The sequence below is a fragment of the Ammodytes marinus genome (genome assembly GCF_949987685.1).
Source record: "Ammodytes marinus genome assembly, chromosome: 4".
Classification (NCBI taxonomy): domain Eukaryota; kingdom Metazoa; phylum Chordata; class Actinopteri; order Uranoscopiformes; family Ammodytidae; genus Ammodytes; species Ammodytes marinus.
In genome coordinates this window covers 18,793,784-18,821,328 of record NC_137233.1, presented here as the reverse complement: position 1 = coordinate 18,821,328, position 27,545 = coordinate 18,793,784, and the positions used below count along the sequence as shown (strand labels likewise).

Below are 27,545 nucleotides of genomic sequence, written 5' to 3'. Positions count from 1 at the left end.
TTTATTTATTGAACAAAATACAAAACGCTCGTAATGGGAAAACATACATTTATCAGGTAGGCTACAATACAAATGTCAGTCTGAATGAAAAGAAAAGTCACAAAAAAACAAATAACAAACAGGGGTAAATGAAAGTCGAAAGCAAAAAGGCTATAGGAAAAAAAAGAGGATTGCATATATTTACAAATTTTTCTTGCAATTTTACTAGACTTTACTTTTTTCAGTGAGGAGAAAAACAATTAAAATTCATAAACCAAAGGAAGACCTAGAACATTTCCACTTAATACACACATCTCTTATGTTGCTTGCTGAGCAAAGACAATTATCTAGTGAACGAGGAACATTGAATGCAACATTTTTCCTGTTCAGAGGATATTTCGTCTGTGCAAGTCCAAGGCAGTTTGATGTATTTTATGTTGAGGCATTTCCTTGACACTTCACTCGAAACTTGTTTCCTGACCCATGGCACAATAGAAAGCTTTCCAGCGATGTTTTGGGAATATTTCGACGCGGCTCGACGACTTGGAAATTCAGCGGGCTCTACGAGCGAGGTAATGTTAGCAGACAAGCTAACGTGACGCTAGCTAACAGCTAACTTACAGTTAGCAAACTAAGGTGACTGCCTTGCTTTGTTTATTTCCTGGATTGTTTACACGCGAGCTTAAAACGACAGTAGGCTAGCATTAGAGTTCCACACGTTGTCCTCAATCTGTAAGGAAGTAACTGGTAGCCTGTGTTGACAATAACGAAACTATCGTTATGCATCAACAAGTGGTATTTTCTTCGTGCCTGGCTATCTGACAGTAGAAACCAGTCACTCCAGTCCAAACATTGATAGCGCATAATGTTATATGACTGATTTGACCTAGCTTTCATTATCTCAGTGCCCCGTAGATCGCATTTAGCTTCTAATGCCAAGTGTTACATAATCGGTAATCTTTTTCACTGGCAGCAGTTTTGATACGGTCATATTTCTTTATTTATTTGCTCGGATACCACTGGTTTTAACGTGACAGTTCGGAACAGATTGTGTGTGAGGGGGGGGGGGGGGGGGGGTGTGTCTCCCAGCCAGCAGGTCTGGATGAGTCAAACAGATTTATTCGTCTCAATAAGAAGCTTATACCACATACACACACACACACACACACACACACACACACACACACACACACACACACACGTGTTGACAAATACTGATAGGGAGATAACAAGTCACATTCAGCGGCTGTAACATGGAGTAGTCAAAATGGCAAAAAAAAAAAAAAAAATTACAATGACAATCCTGCAGCACATACCAGTCATTATTAGGATTAATGTCACATAGATAAGACAAAATTAAAATGTTACTTTGGCATTTTGGTACTCAGAATAAAACAAACAGTCAGTAAAGACTATAAATCATAAAACATATACATTTGAGGCAGCAGAGTTATGGACTATCGCTGCAGCATCTGTCAACTTTCTGCGTGATTATTCAGGTCATGATGAAATCAAATCAAATCAGTTTTATTTGTATAGCCCAATATCACAAATTGACATTTGCCTCAGTGGTCTTTACATTCCATACAATATGATACAATATGACACCCTGCCCTTACACCCTTAGCTCGGCTGAGAAAAAACTCCCAGTAAAAAACCCTTTACCGGGATTAAAAAAAAAGTTTGAAGAAATCTCAGGGAGGGTTGACAAAGTAAGGGATCCCTCTCCCAGGACGGACATGCTGCAATAGATGTCATAAATAGAGAAAATCACGAAGGATTTTGATCATTGACCAGATGTTTACATAATACTAAAGTAAAGCGCGAATAGTGTGGATGCAGGAGGACTTCAGAAGCTGCCAGAGGGGGAGCCGGATCCACACCGTCTCGTTTCACCAGGGAAATCTAAGGTTTCCACCGCCAGGATTACATCCAACGTCTCCAGGCGGCGTCCTTAACCACTGCAACATCTTACGCGTTGATGATTCATTCTCAGCTGCTGCCAGAGGGGAGGGGGGGGGACCGAATCCACACCGTCTCGTCACCACCAGGGAAAACTGGAAGAGGACAGACAGACAACCAATGAGCGAAGCAAAATTAATTTAAAGATTTAAAGATTGAACAAGCATGCGAGTATAAATAGTACTATCCTGATGGACGATGAATCAGTGCTGGTGTGAGGCAACAGCAGGCAGGGAGGGTCCGTTCCTAGGATGGCTGATTCCGCACAGAACTCAGTCAGTCATGTAGCATGGGGAGTGCTTAAGGCCCCCGAGTGGCACCGGGCAAGCGGTCTTCCGTACACCATATTTCCCATGTCCGCCTGTCGGACGGGGATTCGGTGCTGGGCTCTTCCCTCTTTGCTCGCCACTACCGAGGGAATACTGGTTAGTTTCTTTTCCTCCGCTTAGTAATATTCTTGAGTTTAGCAGTTGGGATGTGAATCATAGGAGCATTGTACACAGAACTTGCAAGGTACAATACCTTACAATACTAACCAGAACAACAGGAGTCCAAACACATGTCTGGGAAAAAACAAACCAAAAATTGTCCGCCCGAACACAATCTTTATATTTTTTTAAACAACATAATATTCTGAACATTAAGGAACTTGTACGATAACAATAATTTAATTATTTCAGTCACAATTGACATAAAAGCACGCCTCGTTTTAAGTGAGCAGCTCAACAAGGTTTTTAGAGACTCACTTTTTACACATTTCTCTCTTAGTAAAAGTGGTTATGATGATGCAGGAATATTCGGAACATTAATACACTTGTATGTTAACATCCTGGGTGTTCTACTTAGAACGGTATGACGGAGATAATGGCGGTATTGAAACCTTGACTTTTTCATAGCGCGGTATACCTTGAAACCCATGCCAACGAGGAACTTTGAAATGTTCATGTAAAATATCCTCTGATCATCTTCAGTGTTTCCCCCAGGAAATGTGTTAGGTAAGGTGGTGTTTTTTTTTTAAAGAATATTAAAAAAAAAATAATAATAATACAGAGGTTATTGGTCGTTTTGGAACATGTATTCCCCAATTTAAAACATAAAATAAATCTTGTAGGCATTCTGTTTTCAAAATAATTTGATAATTGAAATAATCAATAGATTGTGTTTTCCGCTTACAACGCCCCAAAACGCTTAGCAAGAGTGGTGAAGAAATGGTTAGCGGACAAACACATTAACGTTTTAAAGTGGCCAAGCCATAATCCTGACTTGAATTCAATTGAGACTCTTTGGAGGGAGCTAAAGATCAGGGTGATGGCAATGAGACCCTCCAAACTGAAAGAGTTTGAGCTCTATGCTAAAGATGAATGGGCAAAAAAACTAGTGGAGACAAAAAGCTGGTCAGCAATCATAGGAAGCATTTGATTGCTATAATAGCTAATAAAGGCTTTTTCTATTGATTATTGAGAAGGGTATGAATAATTTGACATGCCACTTTTTGTTCAAATACAAATAAAAGCTGAAGAAAAATGTTTTTCACAATGATGCCTCTTGTACATCGTCTTATTATCTTCTGGGAGAAGCCTGTGTCATTTCCAATTAAGAAAAAAACTTGCTGGTTGAATAAAAGTAAGTTTTAAGTCAAAATTTGCCAGGGTGAATCATTTCGAGCATAACTGTACATAGAGCAGCACTGCAGCAAATGAGATCAGTGAAAGGAACGCTATTTTAATTTCGTTATTTTTAATGCCTTTGCACAGGTCAGATTTTTCAGACCAGAAAAGTACCTTTTAAAAGGTATTAAATCAAAGTTTACTTTGCTTCACACCTCGTTATATTACCAATACCATATAGTAACATTTACATACAGTACCTTAGTGTGGTGCATCTCTCTTTCACTCGCTTACTAAACAAATGCACACGTAGCTGGCAGTAGCATAGTCGTAGAGAAGCTCTGGTTTTTACATCACAGTGAAAGATGCTGGGCATTTTCCAAACTCCACGTACATAAACTGGACCAGAACACAAGACACCTCATCAGAACAGCTGTCATGTGGGAGGCCGCCCTTCTTGGATGGCCATGGGTAACTTTGGTTCGGCTCTGGACATTTGCAGTAATGTTCAATGTTCATATGAGATAACATAAGCCTGGTCCTACCAGACCATCGTACTTCATTTCATTTGTACAGACGGTCTGGAATCGCTCGATTGACAAACGTTAACTCTCTTGAAGGCGGGTGTCTGTTGAAGTTTAAAATTATTGGATCTGCCCAGTGCCTCTCTGGATCTGCCAACCAATGGCATAACGTTTGGTCGGGACGTATGTCATGCGCCGGCTTCTGACTACAACTGAAACCTACTATCTATGATTGAAACTCAACGTCATTGTTCTCAGCCACTGCTTCTATTTGCTGATTGGACCGTCAAAAATCTGGACGGAGAAAACCAACTAATATACCCAAGTACATTAAAATTAATAAAAATAACATCATTGTGGTACTGGTATCGCTAATTAATTACAAAAAATATTGTTTTTGCCCTTCTAGTATAAAACATTTCAAATTATACCCTAGTGAGCTCACATTTTTGAAACTTTGAAAATTTGAGGAACATACATCAGAGGTTTAAGAAAATTGCAGTATCTCAGGGAAAGCACAGATTTGATATACAAACGTTGTGAGTCGTATCAGTGAGTTAAATACTGTATTACAATCGTGTTGTTGTTATCACAATTATAATGCAGATAAACTGCACTGCACCAAGACCTGTTTAGATCTCTAGGCTTGTTTTCATTTCTTTAAACCAATCACAATTGTCTTGAGCGGCACAAAGCACAGGAAGCCGCAATGTGTCCTTTCAAAATAGTGCAATTTGGTATCGACCATTATTATAAAAGATGCCGACCAACACCGTAAATGACTCGTGCCGTGTGTGTGCAGCAACATTATGAGCTGGATACTATCAAACCGTATCAAACACACGCGCACACTATTTGTTGTCTCCCGTTCTGAGTGGAGCATAAAGGGTAGGCTACAGCGGAGAAGAGGAAGGGGCAGGGGAGGAGTTTGAAGGCATTATCGCGAGTGCAATACTAGTTGTCTATATCCGGTTAGCCGGTCTAGTGTAGGTGTAAAAAAACATGTAAGCTGATATCAAATAAAGGTCCCCATAGGGCTGAAATCTGTAGGTCATAATCATACATCCATTTTAAATTTACACAGGAAACATTTTAATGTTGATATATTAACGCACTGTTGAAAAATACATTATGTTCACTATACTGTACCCTTGCCCTTATTACGTCAGGGTTACTACTGTCCTTGCTTGAATAACCTTGGGCCTCATTGCTAACTTCTTCCTGGTTCTTTCTTTACCTCACTGAGGGGCACTTAATTTCATGGACGTGGTGTTCTGCAGCGCTTTGAAAGCCACATGTGAACAAGATGTTTGGCCTTCACTTGGACTAGTCAGCAGTAGCCACGTTTTATAGGTGTTCTTAAATGAAAAAAATGGCAGATTGGGTGTAACTTCCTTATTTCCTAGTAATTGGCCTAACTTGAACAATGTCTAGGTAAAAACAGTGTGTCTCGTAACTGTGAAAACAGCCTGAGTTCTTTTGAAAGTTCAGTCAGTTAGTACTGTGCATGTTGTTTCTTTGGCTTTTTGTGTGCAGAAAGAGCACAGTTCAACAAGAACTAATTTGCAGCCATTCATCACATAACTTTTACTCAAGTGACCTGCTGTAGTTAGCCCAGAGGTGATATTCTCCAAAGGTTTAAGTAACCCCATGTTGTTATTCAGTGAGCATTAGTTCTGTGGTTCATGTGACTGATGATTTTTCTCCTCTACTATTTTTTTTCAGTGAGAGACATGGACAACTCTGTCACCCTGTGGCAGTTCCTTCTCCAGCTCCTATTGGACTCCAGTAATGAGCAGCTGATCTGCTGGACCAATGAAGAAGGGGAGTTCAAACTGCTGCAGGCTGAGGAGGTGGCCCGGCTTTGGGGAGCCCGCAAGAACAAGCCCAACATGAATTATGACAAACTCAGCAGAGCACTCAGATATTATTACGATAAGGTAAGTTCAACATTATCTTAATATTCCTGTAGAATATAGAGGTATGCTTTTGGTGATTGGAAGTCACAGCCCTGTACTTTCTGCTTCAACTCAGTCTGTCAGTGTTTTAAGTTTTACATAACACAATTGCTCTATCACCACAAGACCAATATTGGGTCAACCAACAGTCAGCTGTTTGTCTGTTCCCCACACATTGTGGTTTTCTCACATCTCCCAGCCTTGTCATTCCCACAGTACACTGGATTAGACATACTCCTTAACTCTTCTATACTCCATAACTCTGACCCAAACCATAAGCATGTGTTGTCCGTCAACTTTGTCAAAGATTTGACCCGATTAATGTCTGTTGTTCAGCTGAATATCTCTGCCTCTGTGGGAAGAATGATGTCCACATATACGGTTGGCCAAAATGTTCTCCCTGGTCACAATGCGGTCTGTTAGGCCAGAGCCTTTAATTGAGTTATATGTTTCTACTTTTTAAATTTACTCCATTTGCCATCCATAAACAAAGGTACAATCCTCTTAGGGGGAGCAGAAAATGATTTAGATAATAGTGTGGATATTATTTTTGGTTGAGTTTGAGCATTTCTTTGTCTTTTCAAGTAAAGTGTCTATGGGGGGGGGGGGGGGGGGGGGTACTGCAGCCAGGCTCTACTGTTCACGGCAGTGTTTTGGCCTTTAGATGTCGCCAAACCAAAATTCCTCCCTAGTTCTGCTTTAATTTCACCCGTGTTGTTTCCCTTTCCCTTGCAAACTGAATTTCACCCAAATAATGGCAAATTCCACTGCATTCCGCGTTAACAGTAGATTCCGTTTTTATTGCCCGATCCTTGATTCCGTCCGTGTTTTCGTTATCATGGAAATCATAGGGTCCTAGTAATGGAGTAGGTGAGGATGGACTCAATAATGGCAGTTTAGAAGTGCCCCATCATTATCTTTGGCAGGTTAAACTGTTGTTGATGTTCAGCTCCCCCTTGAGTCGCTGGATGATGAAGTGGGGTTCTATGAAGTACTTTGGATAGTTAGTCTGTTACCTTATGGCGATAGCGGGCAGTGCAGTCATTTTAAGGTGTTCAAATTCAGAAGTGAAAAAAATCTTAGATTTAAGTGTACAATTGATACCTTATACAACCACACTTCAAAAATACTTAACTATCCCTTTAAGACTACAATTATCATCTGCTTCTCCTGCCACCTTGCTTCCAGATGATTAATCAGGTCGAACTATCAGAAGAAACAGTTGAAGTAGGGGCAGAGGAGCTGCCACCCAAGACAACCACATCAAAAGTTGAGAATCACTATATCTATGACATTATACATCAGCAAATGTGTTGGTGATCAAAAAAATGGCCTCCATTGCCCTCCACTTAAAATTCAACACAATCCGTGGCTCAATTGAATTTTCCTCACAAACAGACCCAAGATAGTTTGGCTTGGCGTTCACACCTACTCATTTCTAGTGTTGAACAGACACCCCAGGGATGTTTAGTCAGCCTGATGATGATGCTGTACCCCCATGACAGCGGACCCTGACATGAAGGGAATTCCTTTGTTACATTTGCGGATGATGCTACCTTCATCTGCCAGATTTCAAAGAATGATGAGACTTCATATTGCCAGGAGAACCCACTCAAAGTGACATTTTGACAACAAACATTCTACAGAATTGCGGACTCCACCTTTAAGGGTGCTTACGGTCTTCAACATCTCAATATTTTTGCCCCACTCTCGAATTCCAAAAAAAAAATTGAAAAGTACATGATTTTGATCAGATTGTGTTGTATCCTGAGATGTACTTGACCAGATATTTTCAAGTTGTGATTAAACCAATAACATGATGGCAATGTTATATAACCACACATGATTTGAAAAGGCAGCTGAAAACTCAGAGTGGACCATTTTACTCCAGACAGCTGCACCAAAGAGGACATCAGCAAATAGCCAAACACGAGTTAATTGCACCTCAGAACGGCTCAGTGACATGCGGTTGAGGGGGCGATTGCTGCCTGTGGTCTGGCAGAAGCACAGCCTAACCCTGTGGGCGTTCTCACTATGGCTGCTCTGGTATGTTTGGCTGCTAGATGGGTAGACAGGAAGAACAAAGCTGCCCCTTCGCACAAGGCTTTGCTGTGGTCTCACCCTTCTATTTTTTGCCTCTTTAGCATAGGCAACGACATGAGACAAAGTCTTGTTCCTGCTCTTTCTGGGCTTTTAGCTGGAGTGGTAGTGATGGACCGTTTATTAAGGGAGACTGTGCTTTGGAGGCGGTGGCTCCTACATTTTGGAATGCTCCCCAGAGTCTGTGGAAGTTTAAAATAAACAGCTTAAGACACACCTTTTTAGACTTGCTTTTACCTAACCTGTTTTATCTTTATTGTATTTTTTTTAAATCATTCTCCCTGTGTTCTGCCTTTTAGCTTATTTTTGCATGTCATTTCTGCTGCTCTTTTCTTTTTCGTATGTTTTTTGCATTTGTTGTGAAGCACTTTGTGACATCTGCTCTTGAAAAGTGCCATACAAACGCTTTTTTGTGTGTCTTAACAGAACATCATAAAGAAGGTGAATGGTCAGAAGTTTGTCTATCGCTTCGTGTCCTATCCTGACATCCTTAAAGGAGACGTTGCTAACCGAACAGAGGGTGGGGATGTGAATGCTGAAGGCCTCCCGCCCCTGGCAAAGAGAGGAGACGGCGCCCTGCAGCAGGACAGCGAGCCCGGGGACCGCAGCAAGCTAGGAGCTAGCGCAGCGGCTCTGAGCTTCAGCAGCAAGCAGTCCAACCGCAACGACTACATCCACTCGGGCCTGTACACCTCCTTCACCCTCAACTCCCTGCAAAATGGACGCCAGCTCTTCAAGTCCATCAAAATGGAGAACCCGGCGGAGAAGATGGCGGACAAGAGAGGTCTTACTGCCACCACACAGAGTCAGGAGCATTTGTCACAGCCACAAACTGCTTCGCCATCCGTCATCAAGTTTGGAAACAGCCCTCCGAAGCCTGGACCAGCAGCACCGCCTCAGGTTGCTTTAGAGCCTACAATGATGGATCCTCTGCATACTGCACTCCCAAGGGCCGAGCCTCTCAGCACACACTCCTCCTCCCTGCCCACACAGGCCATGTACTCATTTGAACACATCCGCCCGTCAGAGCCAACGTTCAGCCTACCAGACCTCAGCTCGGCCAGCGCCTCACCTAACCTAGTGCCTGACTCCTCCCAGGAGCTGGTGATCGACAGCGACATGGAGTCTGGGTCTTCTCAGACACAAGAGAAGGCTAGTATCAATACAAGCACATCTCCCACAGGGCTAGTTGGATGATTGAAATAACAGGGAAATTAAAGGTGGAGTATGTGATTCTGGAGAACGCTTGTTATATAAAAATAAATAATTGTTGTGAAAATCACGATCCGCTACCTGTCTGTACCGTGTGTGCACTGAAAAAAATTATCTGATGTTAATACACAGCCTACCAGAACATAAAACTAAGGGTATGAAAGAAAAGGGTCTACCAAAGCTAACAATATGCCCGTTTACAGAGCCTAGGCTTCGTATTAACGCTGGATTATTTTCCGCGCACACGGACAAGCTTTCTCCCGAATCACTCCACCTTTAAATTCCATAGGCATTGAAACACATTGTATCCTGTCATATAAATACGTTCTACAATATTCAATACATCTGGCTACCAGCACAGAAGGAATTAATAGTAAGTAAATTACTCACAAACTAATTTGACTCAATTGAAGTGAAGCCATTGACAGCTGTGTAGGTACATCCTCCTGATTGAACATCATTAGATTGGAAGTGCCCATGGATCACTGTGTGAACATATCAAATGAGCTGTGTGTTAACATAAAACACACACACACACACACACACACCAGTTCACCCACATATTTAAGAGTCTTACCAGTGTAAAACATTTAAACGACATATAAAAACAAATGTATGAATGGTTTTCTATGGTCTCTTGTCTTCCAGGTGGACAGTGGCGTGGCTCTGTCCAGAGAGGAGATGAGTTTGGTGGATGCAGAGACCAGTTCGTCGTCGGTGAGCAGCAGCACCACAGTCAGCACTCTGAGCTCAGGAAAGGCCCGCCGGCCCCCAAAGGTCCTGCACATCAGCCCGCCTACCCTGCTGGTCACCGCCTCCGACTTCTCCCCTATGAACCTCTGCAGCCCCTCGCTACCCACCGCCTCGCTCACACCAGCAATGCTTCAGGTGAGAGCATGGATCCATCCTCCATTTAGTGTTGATGTATTGAGCTCAAAACATTTATACAATTAACAACTTAAACAAATCTGAAGCGACAGGCTGATTTTTGAATAATAATAATAGGGGGATTGATCAATTTAACAGTCACAGTTCACAGTCATTGTGAAGAGAGCATAACCATTACACATACTGTATTTGGACTGCCACTGAGCTTCTAAATAGATCAGAGTTTGCTAGGATAATGTAATGGAGCTATAGTGTTGCATTAACCAGTATGTCCATGTGAATTGTTCTCTAATTGTCGCCCATTATTTTTGACTTGGGTTCAGGCTCTACAGTCTTTTCTTCAAATTGTTATTGTATGGTGAGAATGTCCAATAATGTGTTGAGATAATTTAGTTATCAAGTAATGCATTGGTTGCACAACACATTGCCATACCACAGAGAACCTGTAGCATTTCCTATTCCTGACCAGCAGGTTGCAGCAATGCATCAGTAATCTCTTAAACGCCTGGCTCTTTTAACTTGTTTTTTTGTGTTGTATAATTGTTCCGAACATGATGCTGTTTGCTGAACACATGGCTGTGTGCTACTGTATATCATTGAGGAGGTTATTACATTTGCTAGTTCTAGTAGCTTTTAATTTAGCTCCTGCCCAGCAGTCAGCTCAGGTTTGATCATGACATCCAGTGTCAGGCTAAAATCTTGATGGAGGTGCATATGAATTAAAACCGCTGATAAACAGCCGCCTGTAAACTGCCCCATTTTAAGTATCTTTAAGTTTGATCTCACAATTCATTCACAAAATGAATGAATAAATAAACAAACAATCCAGTGTTTTGTTTGTTGTCGGAAGTGAGTCGACTAAAGGCCAGGGATGTGCAACAGGTCCTTACACTATATTACAGCAGCTACCAGGGACATTCCGCTTTTTTTATTTTTTAGCAGCACCTTTTAGATAAAAGCGTTAGTGTTAATTGGACACCAGAGCTTTTGTTTAGGAAGAGAGTTAGAGAGTTTGCTGCTACAGGTCATTTATGATTATCATAGGAAAAATGAGACTGTTTCATAGTTTCAAAGTTCCTCATAATAACACAAACCCTGTGAGCACGTGCTATACACGAGAGCACTCTTAAGGATCATGATATACTTTTACCAACACATACACATTGACAAGCAACTGCAACATCATAAACATTTTGCTTCTGTTGGCCAAAATTCACCAGTCTGGAACCAGTCTCATAGTGGTCTTGAAATGTCTTACAGATGCTGGAACCTGACCTGTACCGGATTTTGGAGGTTGATACCGATGTCGATATTTGAGAGTTGAAATTCCAATGTCATACAGATTTTAATTGAAACATTAACATTTAACACAATCATGTTTGTAAAGTATCCTTCAACATTGGTATTTAAAGAAATTTGACCAAGATACTGAGCGGGAGAGTTATCAGTTAAAAAGTAAACTTTCCAGTTCTCTCCAATGGACAAACAACGTATGTAAAGGAGACACTGTTTGTAAATGACCTCAAACATATTATCTTTGACATTTTTCTACTGCAGTTTCTCAATACTTGGTGTCATACATATATGCTGATACAAAATCAACCATATTTCTACCAGCTTTAGTGCAATTCCATTGACTCTTCCTTGTGTGTCTTTGTCCTCAGACTCCCACTCTGTTGCTGACTCCCAGTCCTCTGCTGTCCAACATCCACTTCTGGAGCACGCTCAGTCCAGTGGCTCCCCTCAGCCCGGCCACACGGCGCCAGGGAGCCCACCTGTTCCAAGTCAGTATAGCGGACTATAAACTATGGCTATCAAACTGTTTATAATTTTTTTTTTTTTATCGCAGAATTTCAGTATTTAATTGTGGTTAATCAATTTTTATTGCATATTTAAAAAAAAAGAAGATTTTTTGCTTTTCAAAACCGTCTTAGAGTCCATATTAACAATGGAAAGCAATTTCTACCAGTGTATCTTGATGTCAAATCAAATGAAGGCAAAGAAAGTTACTTTATGAACTCGACATTTAGGTTGATTTCAAATCAAAATGGAGTGCATTGTGCCTGAGGTAACACACTGTCTACCTAAAAAAATATAGAAAAAAGAAATGCTCCCAACAGTGTGGTCCGGACATATGAGAAACCTTAAAGTGCTTATTCTGTGAAATAATCTTTTGGTAAGTATGACACTGTTCTACATTTAGAAATATGCGGCTTGACTACAAGTTAAAGGGTGCATCAAATCGACAGCCCGTGCTTTACGCGATTAAAAAAAAAAAACTTGTTATGCTCTAACTTGAATCAATCGCGATGAGCACCTTAATGCTGTCAGCCCTAGTACGCATCTTCTTCCTGCTCATCTTGTATCGTTTCACTGCTCTACATTTTCTCTAAATGGTCCTAACATTCCCACTGTGCTCTGTTCTAGTTTCCGTCGGTCCTCACCCCTCAGTTCCAGATCCCTGTACACAGTATGGATGGGACCAACACACCGGGCCCTATTTCCCCAGACCCTCAGAAGACATAGGGGTAACACAGCATCACACACAGACAGAAACCTGACCCCATCCTGCTCCCACATCCAGGACAGTTTTATGGGAGCACAGTCATTGCCATTCCTCATAGCTTCGGTGCTTTTAAAGTTTACCGCCAGCAAAGTCGCGCTACAATAACAAGTGGATCTGGACAGATGTTGGCCGTTGTCTAGGTTTGGGTACAGAGGGCAATACATTCAGCATTTACACCCTGCCCATGACATCCTGAACTCACACACAATGGTGCCATGGTTTCCTAATGCACTTCTGGATTTATTTAGTCTGAAAACTTTTTTGGATCCCTCAGTCACAAAAATGCAGAGGAGGGAGGACATTTCCATGGCAACAGTTGCTGCATGTGGATTGGGACCATTGGCAGCGACAATCTGCTTCATACTTTGGACACAAAACCAGTGGGAATTGCAGATATCTGAATCTTTCCTTTTTATAGAATTCCCGTCTTATCTTGTGCAACAGTGTTACTGCCAAAAGAAAATACAAGTTTTATGTTTATCAGTTTCTAGCCTGTACTCTCCTCTGCTGACAGTGACTGATCCCTCTCTGTCACTAACTTTTTCTCTGTTAAAGGGTAGTGCTTTAACCTGTCAACATGCACATTTACCTGCAGCTCTCAACCTCGCCTCGCCTGCATGAGTGTGTTCTGTTTGCTGCTCTGAAATGTTGACAAACTAATATAGCCATATCCAACGGGACTTTTACAAAGACTGTCTTATTGTGACATGTGGACATAGCCCGAGTACAACCTCCAATCATCTCATTGTAGCTGTTATAATACATATATACAATAGAATAGCCCCCAAAGCCAGTGTCGTCTGGTCTGCCTCCAGACGTTAAGCTTTCAGGATTGAAAAAGTGAAGCCATAACCCTCTATGTATCAACCTTGAGACAGGCATAGTAATGTAAAGATGTTTTAAAGAGGCAGTTTGACATTTTGGGAAATACACTTAATTGCTCTCTTGTAATGAGTTCGATAGAAAGTATATCAATGCCACTCTCATGTCTCTTTTGTAAATGCATACCTTGAGCCAGCAGCTAGTTTAGTTAGCTAAGCATTAAGACTGTAAATGTGGGGGGAAATGGCTGACATGGCTCAGACCAAAAGTCACACAACCCCCCCCCCCCCCCCCCCCTCTCCCCCCAGTCTCTCTGAGGTTTACTTGTGGTTGCATGGCAGCTCCCCCTGGCCAAGAATGTATTTACTCATGAAGATTTGCTCGCAAACTAGCCAGTCTGGTTCTGTCTGTTTGCTCTCGTTTCCCTAAGGTAATCTAACTGGCTTCTGACTCCGGCTCCTTATTTACCATACAGTCACATGAGTGGTAACTTTTGGCAAGAATGACAATAAGTATATTTCCCAAAATGTAGAACTATTCCTTTAAAGCCAGGCAAAATGTATCCTCATAAAGCAGACTCATAGCAGAATTTCAAACAGTGTTGATTAACAGGTCAGCTCTGTTTATTGTAATGAACGGGGTAAATGATTAATGCTGCTTGCAGTAGTTATATAATCTCCGATTGACTCTCCCAATCTTAGTGGCTGGACTTGTAACAGTGCAGCTTGAACCATTGTCTGGCTTTAGCCATCTGAAAATCAAATCATGCTTTTATCTTGAGGACAGTAGAAGCCATCATAAAACCCCTGGACTGCTCTAGATCACCCGCCATAAAAGGTTTTGTAAATGCCTTTTGAAGCCATAAGTCTGAAACACAGACTCCAGAGGTGGATCCCACATTTGCTATGCTTTTAGATGTAGAAATTGTACATCACATGTGTTTACACAATACTTGGAATAGAACACATGAAAGTGTTTCTTTACCTAAGTGTCTCTTTTCTAACCCAGGGATGGATGACCAGTGAATCTTGTATATTTTTACTCAACTCACAGACGTCCTCCCCCCTCAGCCTGCTGCCCATCAAATTGATACACTAGGTGCCTTACCACAGCTAAGCCCAAGTTTATCTCCCAAAAGAGGATGGAGTTCTCTCGTTTTAAAAGTTGGTATAGATCTAACAGTGTACGACAGCGTTCCCTGTTTCTTTTCTTTGCCATACTATTCTATATCCTAGACCAAACCAGAAATACAGAAGTTTGGAGTCAAACTTCCAAGGGAAGTCTTGTTTGCGAGTACTCTGCAGCTCATGTGATGGGACTGCTACAGCTAAGGACTGTGGATGTGTTGTGTTGTTTCTTCAGGATGCATTACTGTACATATACAGACAGCCACATGGAATATGCACAACAGCATGTCAATCTAATCAGGCCAAGTTTTAGAGTTGGCGGCAATGACACTTTCCAACCTGCCTATTAATGTTTCTGATAATAGAAATTACTCAAAGTATATAAATATATATAATATGAACCCTGTTAATTATGTTTTGTGTAATCTTCTTTTATTTTCCTGGACCACCAATAGCATTTTAAGATCCATTTCTATTTTTGTAATGGCCAGATAGTTAGATGTCTGCTTTTTTGTTGTTGTTGCGTACTCTGATTTAATGTTCCCTTTGCGCATGTGTTTTCTTCATGTTGTTTTCCTCCTGTGTGTATTAGGGAGGCAGCTGCCCTATAGTGGCATTAGCTAGTTGTAGGAATCAAAGCCTTATGGGGGAGAAATCTAAATCAATGTTTTATATGTAAAGTGTTTTGATATGGTGTTGATATTGTACATGCAGATGTTGTGATGGAACGTTTGCACTTAAGCTTTTCGGGGGTTCCTGTAATATTGGATTCTATCGCTCTTTTCTATGACTCGGATTTCCTCTTTGACGAAATGTCGATGGCGATTGCTTACTGAAAAATTTATATTTTCCCAACGGGAGGATAAAATTATGCACTTCGTATTTTTTATACAGTAAAATCTAATCTTTTACGATATATATATATATATATATATATATATATATATATCAAATGATTTGTGATTAGGCACTAACAAAAAATATTTATTTATTTGAATTAATACCAGAGCCCAATAGAGTTGGTAGCCTTTATTGCATTTTTGCAGTAACTTTGATAAAAAAACAACTATCTATTAGCTGGATAATAACCCCAAAGCCCATTTGAAACCTTCCTCCATAAAGTCTTTTAAGACTTTTTTTTGCTTATTTCTTAATTTGTATCGTCTGATGATGTTTCTTCAACCTACCTTCAAATGTAAAAAAAATCTTGTTTTAAAAAGACACGACACAGTACTTGCTTTGTTCTGTCCAGTTTTCTATTTGTTTGAGGCGTTATCAAATGTTTACAAGCTGCTTGTCTTAAGTGGCCGATTGATATGTGTGAGCGGAGTAAAGGAAGTGTTTATAGAATGGAAGAGATTATAGGTGAGACCAATAATAAAAGATCTCTAACTGACTATCTACGTATCTGTGATCTGTCACCGCCTCATGTGTTGTTAATAATTGAAACACCAGGTAATAACAGCAGTAGGACTTCCACACTCCACAGACTGGTATGAGTTATATATTAACTGTAGCCACCAAATATGCTGCAGATATGTTGACCTAAACAGAGCTGAGACACAACACTTTTACATTCACATTCATATTCGCTCAAGAAAAGGCAATACTTTACCATTTAAAACAGGGGTGTCCAAACTTAATTAGCAGGGCCACTCACTAGAGGTGAAGTATATTGCCTTACTTTTTGTGTATTAAAGTTAGCTAAATGAATATGCCACTGCATATTAGGGCCACTGTGAGGGAAAAAATAATTTCACTGCTTGCTTTGACCAAGACTCAAACCACAGTCAAAGGTATTATCCACTACACTTTCTGGAAAAGAAGATTGTGAGTTTTCTCTCGTCTGTTCTCATTATAATGGCAATAGTATTGTACTCAGTGGGAGCCGTGATGGTGCGCTTCGGACTGAAGGGCTGAATACAAATACCTTTTTAAAAATTTGCTGCGGGTTAACCATAGTTTTAGACACCCCTGATTTAAAGCTATATTGCATACATTCTGTCGCCCCCATGAGGAATTGGCACATCTACATGACGTAAGCCTTTGGTGATAGCACATGGATTTTGATCCTTCTGCTGTACGTCCAGGTTTTTTCTTAGCAATAGAATCAACAACTGAAACATTTTGTGGGTGCTTCTTGAGCGACACCAGTTTTTAAACGCTACCATAGGCCTACTGACCAATACAGAAAGAGTTTTATGGAGCTGATAGGCTTTATCAACTTTGTGTCAACTCATCTGGCACTGGCTTGAATGTAACCAACATTCATTTAGGCCTTATATATATTTTGAATCCAGCTACAGCAGAGATATAATGTGCTACAAGAGGTGATTGAGCCAATTGATTAGTGACAGTTTATTACTGACATTTAAACAATTTTTTATATTACAAATTGTATGCGTACATTTGTTTTTTAAACCCTCCAAACTACGTGTTGGAAATAGCCAAAGTTAAAATCCTTATTTAATTTTTACAACAATAATTGACTTTATCTGACTTGTCTGGAATGCACCTTAAGCAGAAGAGCAGAGGAGAGAAAGAGACACACATTCAGCAGCTGAAAATGTTTTAACATTTGCACACTAGATGGCACCATTGTTGAGCATGAAAACACTGTGGCCTTCTGTAGGCTACTCTGCAAAATGACAATATAACTGAAACAAATAATGTGTTTTGTTTTTTTCAGTCTTATTTCCTGTTTCCACCTTTGTCACTGTAGTACTACTATGGCTGCATCTATTTCAACCAGTCGTAGCTAAGGAGATATGTTGTGTAGGTGGACAAGGGTTGATTTTACATGCATTGTTATTGATTTGTATAATTTAGACAAATATAGCCAGCTCTATTTAGGCCCACTCACACCTGCACTGCCTAGGCTACTGTAGCCTAGCTGCTGTACACGGTCATACTGTGTATTCCCTCTATACATGAACATTACTCTGCATTTGCTACAGAGTAATGTACATGTATAGAGAGGGACCTTCTGCTTTTTTGCAGTTCTTGTTGGATCTTGAATTGCATTTTGTTATCTCAGTAATTGTAATTGTGCAATGGAAATCAAGTTGATGTGTCATGACATGTGTAAGTTAAACTATTTAAATACGCTATTGTGTTTGAAGTGTTTCCTTATTCTCAAGGATTAATATTGAATTACCTTGTGTTATTTGTGCTTTGCAAACAAACAGCATGTAATTGCAGCTACTTCTGAACTCTACATTTCACCTCACGTAGGGTGCTCCTTGAACACGCGCTGTGCCTATTAAAAATCTCAGCAATCAGTCTATTGTTCTTTATCCCTTTCCTGAGCAGGGGCAGAGCGATTTTTACAGTTTCAAGTGATGGGATACTTAAATCACAAAAAAGACGGTCGGTTTTCAGACTTATGGGCCATTGTGACTGTACTACTAATGTGATATCTGTATGGTAACCAAATGGCAGGACTTTTTCGCAGTGTGATGGGCAGTATAGCAACATTGTGAGACTGTATACTGGGCCAACAGCGGTTGAAAATAGCAAAGCTTGCTAATTGTATCATTCTGCCAAAAAAATAAAAAATCTAGGGCTATGCAGTGATTCAGAGCTGTCACTTTATTAGTCATATGATGTCCCAATGCTAGCATCTATGCCTCCCGTCTCTTCTCTCTTTCCCCCCTAATCTCCCTCCATAATGCCTCTCATTCTCTCTCTCTCTCTCTCTTTTTTTTTCTCTCTCTCTCCCTCTCTCTCTCTCTGCATCTCTTGCATGTTTTGCGTTCCTCTCTCATCCCCCAAGGTGACTTTCCTTCCTTCACAGACACTGCAGCACTCCTTGCTTTGTCCTGGAACGCCTGCGTGTGAATGAGAGAGATGCAGACCGGCGGAATAAAGAGAAGGAGATCTAAGGGAGGGTGCGAAAGAGGAAGGGACTGATGAGATTATCAAGCAGGATGGAGGAGTCTACAGTGTTGATTCAACACACGAATCAGTAGGACAACAAACACCCGCCGCGCACACACCACATGTGCAGACAGATTTGTTCTGGTTAAACAAAAAAAATGTAGCGTAAACGTTAAGAGGCTGAGATGCCTTATCACGTGCTTACCTTATCTCCATTAGTACGTTTGATCAGCACAGTTGTCACACCACAATGAGGCATATGAGGGTTCACTATAGTCAGCATTAAATACCTCAAGTATCTGGGACAGAGTTTCAAAATTTAGGGATCAAACAAATGGGGGGGGGGGGAGCAGGAGATGTAAAAAGGGAGGGACAGCTGGAAAAAAGAAAGACAGATTCGGACAGTTAGGTCCAAAAGGAAGAGGGGTGGAGGTAATCCCAGGTTGCGATGATGAACAGGATGAATCCAAGCAGCGCTCTACTAAGACGGTAGAAACCCAGATGTGCTTGTGATTGTAGCCCAATAAGACTAAACTTTGTTTTTAGAAGAGGACTTACTCAAGGTAAAAGAGCAACAACACATGTATGACTCCATTTACAGATCAGATTCTTGTGAATTCTCTATTGATCACTGGAGACGACACTTTTACATAAAAAAGTTGGACGACCTTGAAGTCTACACTTTTCTGTAAAACCATTCTGTAAGTGATTTGGATGACTAAAATCTTCCAGGTTCAAAGAAGAATCCCAAAAATGTGGCATTGTTATCAAATAAGTTCTTCTTCTGTATAATTTCTTTTTTTGTAATTTCTTCTCTGTAAAATGTCTGACAAGGAGAAGACACCCAAATACATGTATAAAATGTTCTTCTTTCCTATGATAAAGCAGACAAAATACCTCTATGAAAATAAGTGTACAAACACTTTAGTGTATATTGACATTCCCTGATAAGTAAAGATCAAGTGACAAAGTGAATTGAGATACATCATTTTTTTTAGATAGATCACTTTTTTAATACAGATTGTGTTCTGTTCTATATAACAACACGTAATATAAATCTTATACAATACTAATACTTCTCTATACACATGGTCATAAGCGTACAGTACGGTGTACACACATACAGTTTTAACACAAATACACTTATTTCTCTTTACAGTAACTTTTCAACTCGCTCAGAGTTTCTCACAATGGCTGATTTTCCGTCCGGCAGATGATTGTAAAAGAAAAGAAAAACTTTTTTCTTTGAATTAAAACCAAAAGAGACACTTCAATATTTACATCCCTGAAAAATGTACATGGATACACAGGACTTATTGTCTCCTGTCTGGCTCACAAATAGTGTAAAAGGGTTGAGGATGAAGGAAATAGCCCAAAAAGTTCTCCTACTTGCGCCCATACAAAGTTGAAAGTGTACTCTATCTATTTACTGACATAAATCTTTACCTAATGTGACACCCATAATACAACAGCTGATTGAGGGCTGGTTTATTGTTTCTATGTCCAGCATGTTTGAAAATAAGAAATAAAGCCCTGAGGAGAAAGAGAGACACAGTTACAGTGTAACATATCCAGGACTCAGTCCAGAAGCTGACAGAGGCCTGTCTGCCTCCGCAGTCCTTTCAACTGCTGTCCAAAAGCAGTGACTCTGCCCTCCGGAGCAACAAAAAGCTAACATGAGGAGAGGTCCCATGTCAGAAGTTGGGATTTCTCTAAGATGAGCATTTACCTGCAGTGACCATAGATACAGTTTTCACAAAATGTTGCCCTTTGATTTTCACTTGAGAACAGAGGTGATACAATTTCAGTAGCATGGTAGCCTGTGTTGTTGCTTTTATATTATGCCCAATGGCTTTTGGCTGTTATTCAGAATATTAAGTCCCCTTTCTTCTCTCTTCCCCCCTGTAATATAAACCATTATTAGAAAACCAACAATTATTTGTTCACATTCTCTTAGTTCACATCCTAGGGGTCATTGCTTTTATCAGGATTTATTGCACATAAGGACGCACACTCCATTACTCATTTACACATTGATGCACACATGCATACAAACCCAATCTCACATCCTCGTCTACATTGTCATGTCTGTTACTCATGACTGTAACTAAAGTTTATTAAAAGAAACAAAATAAAGTCATGCCTTTCACACAATTTTCTCAAATGTGGTGCTTACTGCAAAATAATTTTTTTTTCCTTTTTTTTACTAGTCTGTAAACTTTGAATCTGAATGCTTGCATTCACTCGCCATTAATTTACTATAGCATATACATACATACATTCTATGTGCAAACACTGTCTCTCTGATATATTGTTGTAAACATACAGCAGTACATTCAGCACCATACTAATATATCAATAACTTAATTAAGACATGATGAAATAAGGGAAAGTAATAGAAACATAGACTTCCACTTGTATCTTTCTCACTGAGAAATCTGTGCAGGTAGATATTGGTGTGCTTTCACAGATTATGACTAAATATATATCGGTTTGAATTAAGTGAATTGTGTGTGTGTGTGTGTGTGTGTGTGTGTGTGTGTGTTTGTGTGAGTTTGTATGTTATATCTACCTGTGCATTATGATCATGCACATGCACAGATTTGCCATGGATATCCCTTAACCTACACGTTTGGTGAACTTTTGTAATTTTAGTAGCCATGGCTATGGAGTTGTCATAATCCTTAGCCAGTGTTGCCATAGCGACATAGTGGTTGCGTTATCAGTCAGCAGGTGGACTAATGAGGGCCTGTGTAAGGATAGCAGGAAACAGGCTCTAATTAGGGCTAAGGATTGACCTGTCTCCACAGCTGCATCCAACCAGAGTTCCTCTGATGTGTCCTGACCCTTGTAAACTAACTGGTTCTCATGTTTCTCACATCTGTGCACACATATACATACAACCCATCACTCAAAAATTGAGAAAATACATACATTTCCTCATATTCATTCACACACACACACACACACACACACACACACACACACACACACACACACACACACACACACACACACACACACACACACACACACACAAATGCAAACACACTCTGAAGACCAGCCTCATTCCCTCACTGCCTCCGTGAGGCATCGATCAGTGCAATCACTGGCTTCAACCCGTGACTTGCGAGCCTTTCTTTGGACTCCCCATTCCACCCAGGAGTTGTGAATAACTGTCCCTCCGCTAGGAGCCGGGTCCACCTGTAGGAGCGACACTACCCTTTTTTTGACACGTGTTTTGAGGGCACGGCGTAGTTTCTGTCTGGTGAAAGCGTAGAGCAGGGGATGGAAAATAGTGGTTCCATAAGCCATCGCCAAGAAGCAGAGACGCACTCGAACCAAGCCATCGCTGGGACCCAAACACAGGATCAGGACATTGACTGCAGACAGAGGGGCCCAACAACCTAGGAAGGAGGTTATGATGAGCAGGGACATTTTTAGGACGCGCCGTTGACGTTCTCGGCGATCCCTGTGTCTGCGCACTGCCCGTCGCAAGGCGATGATGGCCGAAACTGAGGCCTGTACACCCAAGGAGGAGGCAGGCAATGGTGAGGTGGCATGGGTCCGGACTGGGGCCGTAGGTGGGGTCGGAGAAGCAGGGGTGGCTGGTGTTGTGGCGATAGGGGTGTTGGCAGCAGTACTGATGGTAGTGACTGTTGCCCCACTGTCAGACATCCCCTGGGGCATGGAGGAGAGAGGCGGGGGTGATGTTGGTGTCGGGATGGGGGAAGGGAGGAGAGGAGGATGGGTCAGATTCTGGTTCTGGTTGGAGGACACCACCTCTGTGGGCAGGCTCAGCTCCTTCTTCCTCCGCCTCCTGCAGCGAATCCTGCAAGTGGAGTCCTTTGCCCGTTTAGCCCTCAGCATGTGGGAGCCGATGCGAATGTTGAGGGCCTGCAGGATCTTGGAGTAGGTGAAAAACATGACAGCCACAGCGATGAAGAAGCATGGCACTTGGAGTAACAAGTGGTAGTACATAGCCAGGCCTGTGTAATACCCCTGCCCTCCTATGCACAGCAGTGTCCTGTTCTGCCATACTGGAGGCTGGTGGTGTGAAGGGGATGGATGATGAGTCGGGGGTAAGTGTGAAGGGGAGAAGGAGGAAAAAATGGGGGTCAGTCTAGTGGTGAGCTCCGAGTCATTGTTCGGCCCAGTCGGCTCCTCGTCCTCACCGTTCTCAGCCCTCGAAGAGAAAAAGTCGCCCTCAAGGAAAGGCAGGAAGAAGACAGCCAGAGACACGGCCCACACTGCTGCCAGGAGCACTGCTGCACGCCTCGGGGTCAGCAGACGAGTGGCTGGACGCACGGAGATGTCATATCTGTCCAAACTGATCACCAGTACATTGACTGCTGTGGCCACACTAGTGAACGTGACACAAGCCTCATGAAAGCAGCACAGCGTGGCCAGGCTGCCGACTCCACTGGCATTAGCCGGCAACAGGATCACGGCTACAGTCAGAGGCAGACACAGCAGACACACCAGGATGTCCAGCACATGGAGGTTGACTGTGACCAGGTTGCTGACAGAATCCACCAGGTTGGACTGGGCACAGTAGAGCACGAGGACGGTCAGGTTGCTGCTGAAGCCCAACACCAACTCCAGTATGAGCACAGTGGTCAAGGACACTTGGAAGCCGAGAGGATAGGGTGTGCCCCAGCCCTCCTCCACCCCCGCCTCGCCCCCTCCATCCATCAGGCCTACCCCCCGACCATCGCTGGTCTCCAGGAGGTCACGATAGCCTTCGGTCTCCATTGACGCCACAGCACACCTTCACACATAGCAACAGCGCCCGCCACACCAGACCATGCTCGGTCTTTCCTGTTTTTCCTCTGGCTCAAACTAGGCGATGACAATGGCCAGATCTGTGGGAGATTCTGCAAAAAAAAGAAGGAAAACATGGTTAAAGACAGGAGATATCGAAAGGAGAAGAGGAGGAGGAAGATAAACAGATATCAGAGAAAGATCAAGCAGTCAGCGTCTGTCCTGTTTACTCAAAAATAATAAGTAACATTTTACAAATGAAGAGAAACTATGATTTGACACAGTGGAGTGAAAGGGGTCTTGGCTGTCGATTAGAGTCATGTGGTGCAGTTCAAGCTGCTGCTGATGACCCATGATGTCTCACGCGGCTCAGGCAGTTAGACAACAACACGCTCCGCATAGACATGAGTAACTGTTCAGGCAGGAATTGGAGCAGCATGTCTCTTGGGGCACATTTGCAGGTATGAGTGCACTAAGCAGGAACTCAGCGGTGGATCCAGAGGCAGTCTACACATTTTAACAAACCAATGGGGATTTATTCCTGACTGTGCTTACAGATCAAGTACTATGTTGAATACTGTTACAATGATGTGATCATGCTTTTCATGAGCATGAGTGGGTAGATGCTTTATTCATTAATATGCAACATACAGTATATGGGTCAGTAACAAGAGACACACACATATACTGTATATAACATTTCCCCACTCGCTTCATTCTGGGCAGTATCTTGTTATTTTCTTCCTTCAAAGTCGATCATCTAGGGGTGGAGCTCAGTCTGTGGGGACTTGGGTTACAGAGCTAGTTCCAGCACGTACCAATGTTGGAGTGTGGACTGCTTGCTGGAAAAGTGCCAGTTCACCTCCTGGGCACTGCCAAGGTGACTTGAGCAAGGCACTGAACCCCTAAAACTGGTCTGAGTGCTGTCTCTGTGAGACTGGCTGCCCATCACTCTGACATTTCTCCTTCCATGCATGCGTAAAGGTCCTGTTTGCATGTCTGTATTTCGGGAGTGAAAATTGAAACCCCCGGGGATTAATAAAGTATGTCTTCTTCTATTTTTCTACCAGAGGCCTTAGAGATCATTGACAACCCACTTTGCAAGACAATGAATGCCTGTACAAGTCTAGTGAATGCCAATTTAAAAGCCCCTCTTGTTAAATCCTCTGTTTCTTTTTTTTTACCACAACCAGTATAAAATTGTCAGCTTCTACAACCAAGAGTAGAGGTGTCAGGATCATTGTTGGGCAGGTAAAGAGTCCGTGCAGAGCATATCAACATGAAAGGCTCCCAATGGGGTGGCAGCAGTTAATAGTTCTCACAGGGAGACATAATGAAAAAGAATGGATCAATGTTCCACAGACAGTAACACATAAACAATGCTAGACCAGAAAGACCACCTCCCCCTGGCGACACCCTCTCTATCTCATCTGCTCTCCTATATCGCTCACATGCCTTCCCACTCTGTTCCCTTTTCAGTTTACTAGCGGAGACAAACTACTTTGCATGTAGAGCATGTTATTCATGGCTGGCTGGATGTTCTCATGTGCCTGAGAAGGAATCATACCAAGTGTTGTTTCATAAGTTATAAGATTTGTTGTTGATATAGAATAAGAAAGAATCTATTGCGGTCCCTGATGGAAGAGTTACAGGTGTGTCCCTCCTGGCCACAATACATTCTCTTCTGCCACAGTTGTTGTTCCAAACCTCTCCCTTGCCGTTTTCCATTTTTTTATTCTATTTCAGCTTTCCCTCCCATTTGTCATGTGGAAAAGACCTGCAGGCAGAACAGGACTCAGTGTGGAAGAGTGGTCCATCTTAATCCACTAATGGGTTCCATGGGGTTTGCGATGTTGCTGGAACATTGATTTAAAGCATCATCGATCTGCCAATTCAACAAGCCAGAGGCAAGCAAGCACAAAAACACACTCCCTATCATATCCTGCCCCGGGTACCTGTGGTCTCATGATGAACACTGCCTTAAATAGTTTTGAGCAAATGTGTTTTAATTATGTTTTTTTTTAAGACCAACTGCAGCCAACTGTAATTTATTTACTTAAGCACAACTCACGGTATCATGAAGTATTGGACTAAGGTATTGTGTTTGATTTGTTGGATATAACTTCAGTATTTGTGGCACTTTTTTCTCATCCAAACATCTGTCAAAGAAGAAGTTAGCTGGCATTTTGGGTTGCATTTCACTGCATTATCATCTTATTTCACAGACATTGAAACATATTAATGCAGAACCACCTCGTGTCGGAGACTATTTCACACTGAGCACATAGCACAAGAATATACAGTGGTTCATGACCTTATAATGTCCCCGAATAAATGGAATAATGTAAATAAATAAATTGTGTTTACAGTCTGAAATCAATACACACTTTAGATCTAGCAGTCAATCACTTGCAACAATCACAGAGTGCAACATATGTGTCAATATTTCATCGTCCGGGCAGAGTCTGTGAAAAGAGAACTGAATGAATAATTTTGTAAATGTAATCTTATGATTGACGAGAAAAGTCAATGATAGAAACCATAAACTGATCTAACTTGTGATATTCACAAGTGATGTGAAAACAACACAGTGACATGTTAATTTACTTGTAATTTTTTGACAAGAGCAAAGTGGTGCTTGGGATTCTTCTGCAGTCACTGATTTGATCGGTCTCGTATAACATCAGGCCATCATCTGTTCCCCTAACAGATCTGCCAAATAATTACAAGGGGATGTCTGTGTGCTGGTGAACTGAGCACGCTGAATGGCTTTTCAACAGGAGTCATTTATGCTATTATATGACTAAGAGGAACAATGAGCAACAAATCAGCCCTTTGCCAATGGGTACTGTGTGATGAACTGGCAGATGACACAGACAAAAGAGTAGAAACAGTCTGTGTTAACCTGTGAAACTTCCACACCATAAACTAAATAAAGCCTTTGACTGACATGTCAGACAGAGGAGAAGGAGGCAGAAGAGCTAAATGTTATATTAGGAAAGGACCTAAACGAACAGGCACTAACATCTAAAAAGCCTCCCAATCTCTCTGACAGCTTTGGTAGTTGAAGACTAACAGATCTTAAGCTGTTTTGAAGATTTGTTTTGGCTTCATTTCAGTCCCAGGGGTCTTACATTGGTTTCCTGTAAACTCGTGGTCTCTCTGCCGTCAACAGTAAACATCATAATTTATAATTGTGTATTAGAAGCTAGATAATGTGCCTCGTTAGTTCAATATGGGATTAAATGATTTACTGTTACTTACAGGGTTATAATAGGTGTGGTGCAAGCTGTCATGCCCCCTTTCAAAATATCAGTGGGTAAATGCGCAAGCCAATCTTTTTGTCAGTGTGACTATAGTTCAGTTTCTCTCTTTCCTTTCTTACTCACTCTTGGCCTGTGCAATCTTTGCACACACTATCCATGTGTTTTTTTTCTCCTGATGACACGTTTTCCTGCCAAAGGCTAAAATGACTTCTTCCCAAAACAAAGAAAAACAGCAGTCATGCTTTTCAGCCCAGAGAGTGTCTTTAACATATGTGTAAGGCATTGCATTATCTTGGCAAATTGCTTAGGTATGCCTTGCTGACATACCACACAACGTTACCTCCTTCTTGGGACATGTCAGAAGAAGAGGATGGATAATGGTTTACTTTAGGTAAACAGAGACGAAAAATTTAAAAATGGCATGGACAGAAAAACATACACATGGATGTAGATGGTACTGATATGGCTGATGTTTCTGTGATCTCCAAAGATAGCTGTAGCAAGACACTGCAAGAGTGTTATCAAAAGAGTGCAATCAGCACAGACAAAAGACCCAGCCACAACTTTATGTACCTTAATCTCAATCAGACGTTGAGTTGCTGTATACTTTTCAGTTGCTGCACAATGTGATCTCATGTTATTAATACACACCAGCACAAAATTGCACCTGCTTTTCAGAATCAGAGAAAATTTTACTCAAAATGGACTCCCACAGACCACATGTACGGACCACATGTAGTCGTAAATACACTTAAATGTCTTTGGTGAAATCTCGCCTCAATGGATAGAGGCCCACTGCACTTATTTCACTCAAGATGCACTTCGGATGATGACTGCACTTCCATGCCAGTGCACCTGTCTGACAAACAACACACACTCGTCTGAAGTGAA

The 27,545-nt window shown here is 41.6% G+C and overlaps 2 protein-coding genes across 3 annotated transcripts; one reads left to right on the top strand and one right to left on the bottom strand.

Moving 5' to 3' along the window:
• Nucleotides 1-369: 369 nt before the first annotated feature.
• On the top strand, nucleotides 370-16,136 carry elk4 (ETS transcription factor ELK4). 2 transcript variants are annotated; one of them, XM_080026374.1, is made up of 7 exons: nucleotides 370-551; nucleotides 5,798-6,012; nucleotides 8,557-9,282; nucleotides 9,991-10,230; nucleotides 11,491-11,523; nucleotides 11,895-12,014; nucleotides 12,658-16,136. In XM_080026374.1, the coding sequence occupies exons 2-7, from the start codon at nucleotides 5,806-5,808 to the stop codon at nucleotides 12,754-12,756; spliced, it is 1,425 nt and encodes a 474-aa protein (XP_079882500.1). In that variant the 5' UTR covers nucleotides 370-551; nucleotides 5,798-5,805; the 3' UTR covers nucleotides 12,757-16,136. The 2 variants fall into 2 exon arrangements, with proteins under 2 accessions (XP_079882500.1, XP_079882501.1); XM_080026375.1 differs by lacking the exon at nucleotides 11,491-11,523.
• A 5,554-nt stretch (nucleotides 16,137-21,690) lies between these two features.
• Nucleotides 21,691-23,379, bottom strand: LOC307250093 (G-protein coupled receptor 22-like; the record flags this gene model as incomplete). The annotated part of the gene is made up of 1 exon (XM_080027052.1): nucleotides 21,691-23,379. The coding sequence occupies one exon, from the start codon at nucleotides 23,377-23,379 to the stop codon at nucleotides 21,691-21,693; it is 1,689 nt and encodes a 562-aa protein (XP_079883178.1).
• Nucleotides 23,380-27,545: the final 4,166 nt, after the last annotated feature.